At 61.7% G+C, this 2,935-nt stretch overlaps 1 protein-coding gene across 2 annotated transcripts in view; it reads right to left on the bottom strand.

The window, feature by feature from the left end:
• Window positions 1-312, bottom strand: part of LOC102372589 (zinc finger protein 883-like) — a 13,688-nt gene extending 13,376 nt beyond the window's left edge. For both annotated transcript variants that reach the window (XM_025216393.1, XM_025216391.1), the window contains exon 1: window positions 110-312. Coding sequence is in view for 1 of the 2 variants with exons in the window: in XM_025216391.1 (XP_025072176.1) it covers window positions 110-180 (71 nt within the window). In the remaining variant the exon portion in view is untranslated. The remainder of the gene's footprint in view (window positions 1-109) is intronic.
• Window positions 313-2,935: the final 2,623 nt, after the last annotated feature.

A 2,935-nucleotide genomic window follows, 5' to 3' on the forward strand; every position in this document is an offset into this window, starting at 1 on the left:
GGCCCCAGACCCGCCCCCCACTGCCCTCCCCCAGCCCCACAGACCCCCACAGTGCCTGGCACACGGTCCCGAGCCCCCCGGCCCCCACCCACATCCCCGTGCCATTGACCTGGGCAACATCTCCAGCATCTCCCAACAGCCCCAGAGACTGGTGGAGCCTCCTGCCCTGCATCTCCTCATTCCTCACCTCTGGCCCCAGCCCCCTCCCCCAGTACCCCTCGCTCCCGACCTGCAGCCCCTGCTGTCCCCAGCAGCCCTGCCAATGCCCCTCACTCCTGATCCACAACCCCAGCCTCCAGTGCTCCCCACACCTGACCTCTCCCAATCCACAACCCCACCCCCCAGTGCTCCCCGCACCTGCCCCCCAGCCCCAGCCTCCCCAGTGCCCTCCACTCTCAACCCACAGCCCCCTCCGTCCCCCCCAGCCGTGCCAGTGCCCCTCACTCCCGACCTGCAGCCCCCTGTCCCCCAGCCCTGCCAATGCCCCTCACTCCAGACCTGCACCCCAGCCCCCCAGTGTCCCCACACCTGACCTGCAGCCCCAGCCCCCCACTTTTAACCCGCAGCCCTCTCCCCAGCGGCAGCCCTGCTGGTGTCCCTCATTCCTGACGTGCAGCCCCTCACCCCGGTGCCAGACCCGACCCGGCTCTCTCCCCCGCTCCCCTCCCCTCCCCACGCCGCGAGGACTCCTGGGAGCTGAGCACAAACCACCCAGTCCTGCTGCCGCGACCCCACCTACTTCCGTCACACACGTGACGTCGCCTAAAGTCTGTGGCGCGTCACGGCCGCAGCTGCTCCCCACTCCCGGCGCGTTAACCCTTTGGTAGCAGGAGCTGCCGGGCAGGACCCGCAGGGGCGAGGGCTGCTCCAAGAGCTGGAGACCCCGCCAAGGCCCGCCGCTCGGAGATGCCTGGGAGGTGCCCCTTCCTCCCTGTCCTGAGTCCCTGCCTCACCTTCCCCTGCCTCAGTGTCTCCAGTGGCCTCTGGCTCCTTGAGCCTCCACTTCCCTCCTGGACCCTGCAGCTCCTGTGCCTCGGTCTCCCCGTGCCTCAGTTTCCCCCCTGCCTCGATCCCCAACCATGCCCCAGTTCCTGCCAGACGCCCTCCAGACCCCGTGCCTCAGTTTTCCCTGAACCCTCTGGCCTGTGCCTCAGTTTGCCAGAGCTGTCCCCAGCCTGTTTCCCACTGTAACCTGGGTGGAACTCCAAGAGGGACCCCCTCTCCAGTTGAAGGGAGCAGAGCAGGTGCACAAGCGCTGCGGGAGGTGTACGGGCCCTCCTCCCCCGACAGAGCAAAGCCAGACCACCAATGGGGACTTAACCATACACCTTTTAATGAGAGAACAGTGCCGGGAACATAACCAGTATAAACCAGGGGGTATAGGGGACACTACAACACCCCGAGGAGGCAGGATTCAACAAAGGTTAGACACTTACAGTCATAGACATATTCATCCAGTTGACAAAAGACAGGGTTAACAAAATATAAAATACAAACAGCAGAGCAAACAGTACTGGTTGGGGAAATATAAAAGGCACAAAATACAAAATGTCAAATAACAAGGAATATAGGGCCTAGGTACCTGGAGGGGGAGAAAGGGGGAAAACATAACGGCCTCTTTCCACTGCAACAAGAACTTCTCCCCTGTCACTTTACTCACCCCAGGGCATCCCAGCTGGGACTTGAATTCTGATCTCTCAGGAGGTAGGCAGAAACTCAAACATAGAGCCACCAGTGCACCTCCTATGCATGTCCCCTGGGCTCAAGTGAGGTCTTTTCCCTTGCCCAGCCTGCCCTCTTCTGTCCGTACAAGATGGGTTCAAATCTGTCTCCTGGCATTTGCTTCTGGCTGCCCAATTGCACTCCCACGCAACAGCCTCCTCCCACCAGCTTAGCAGCTCCAGTGCCTCGGCTGCTCATGCTCTGCTTGGCCGTCGAGAGCTACAGCCACCTGTCCTCCAAGTGGCAGGAGTGCTTGGGGCGAGAGGGAACTCAGGCACCCAGCTTCAGGGCTGTCTCTCCAAGGCAGCAGGACCTGGCAGCCCAGGGATGGCCAGGAAAGCTACCCCTGGCTATGGGAGGGAGGCCTCTGCCTTTCTGGTCCACAGGAGGCCTGGGGAGTGCAGGCTATGGGTGACTTGTGCCTGTTGAATCTGGGGGGCACCAGTGGGGCACAACTGGGGGTGGGGGTCCTCCAGCAGCCAGCCAGTGACTGGGGAAGAAGTTCCCCCAGTGGCTGGTCACCAAGCACATCAGCAGAGCCAATTTCAGAGGGGACACTAGCGCTTTCCATACCCCCCTAACAGCCAGAGTGCTTGCTGTGAGGGGGGGCACCAGCGCTCGCAGGGGGGGAACATGCCGTGCCCGCCTTCGCATAACCTATGATGCAAGGTGAAAATCAAAAGCTGCTCCTTTGCCTGGCCAGGAAATGAATCCACACTACAGCAGTGAAAACACCAAACCCTGCCGACCAGATCACCAGGGACTGCAGCAGGAAGCACTGGCCCCACCGGCTCCGCTTCCGTTCCACCCTGGTCACAGGCACCACGGCCCAAGGGCACGAGCATTCCCTCAAGGCTGGCCTGGGAGGTCTCCCAGCCCCAGCAGCAGGGCAGCAGGCTTGCCTTGCACCCCTAAACATGGGAAACATTGCCACTCTCCACCGGGAAACAGTGCCCTTCCCACAGCTAGGGCAGGCCCCCCGGGACCCTGCAGCCTGCAGCGACTATGGGTGTTTTGCAGAGGCAAAAGGGAGGAGTGCCAGGGAAAAAAGGGTGCTCAAGGGAGCAGCCCCACACCAGCCAGCACCCTTTTTCTGATCACTGTCACACCAAAGACCTCTTGCATGCAGCAAATGGAATCACCACTACAGCACAGTAAGGAACTGCCCCAGCTGTGCTCACACCTCCTGCAGTCCCCAGTGCCCATGTCTCCC

The sequence above is a fragment of the Alligator sinensis genome, unplaced genomic scaffold (genome assembly GCF_000455745.1).
Source record: "Alligator sinensis unplaced genomic scaffold, ASM45574v1 scaffold961_1, whole genome shotgun sequence".
NCBI lineage: Eukaryota > Metazoa > Chordata > Crocodylia > Alligatoridae > Alligator > Alligator sinensis.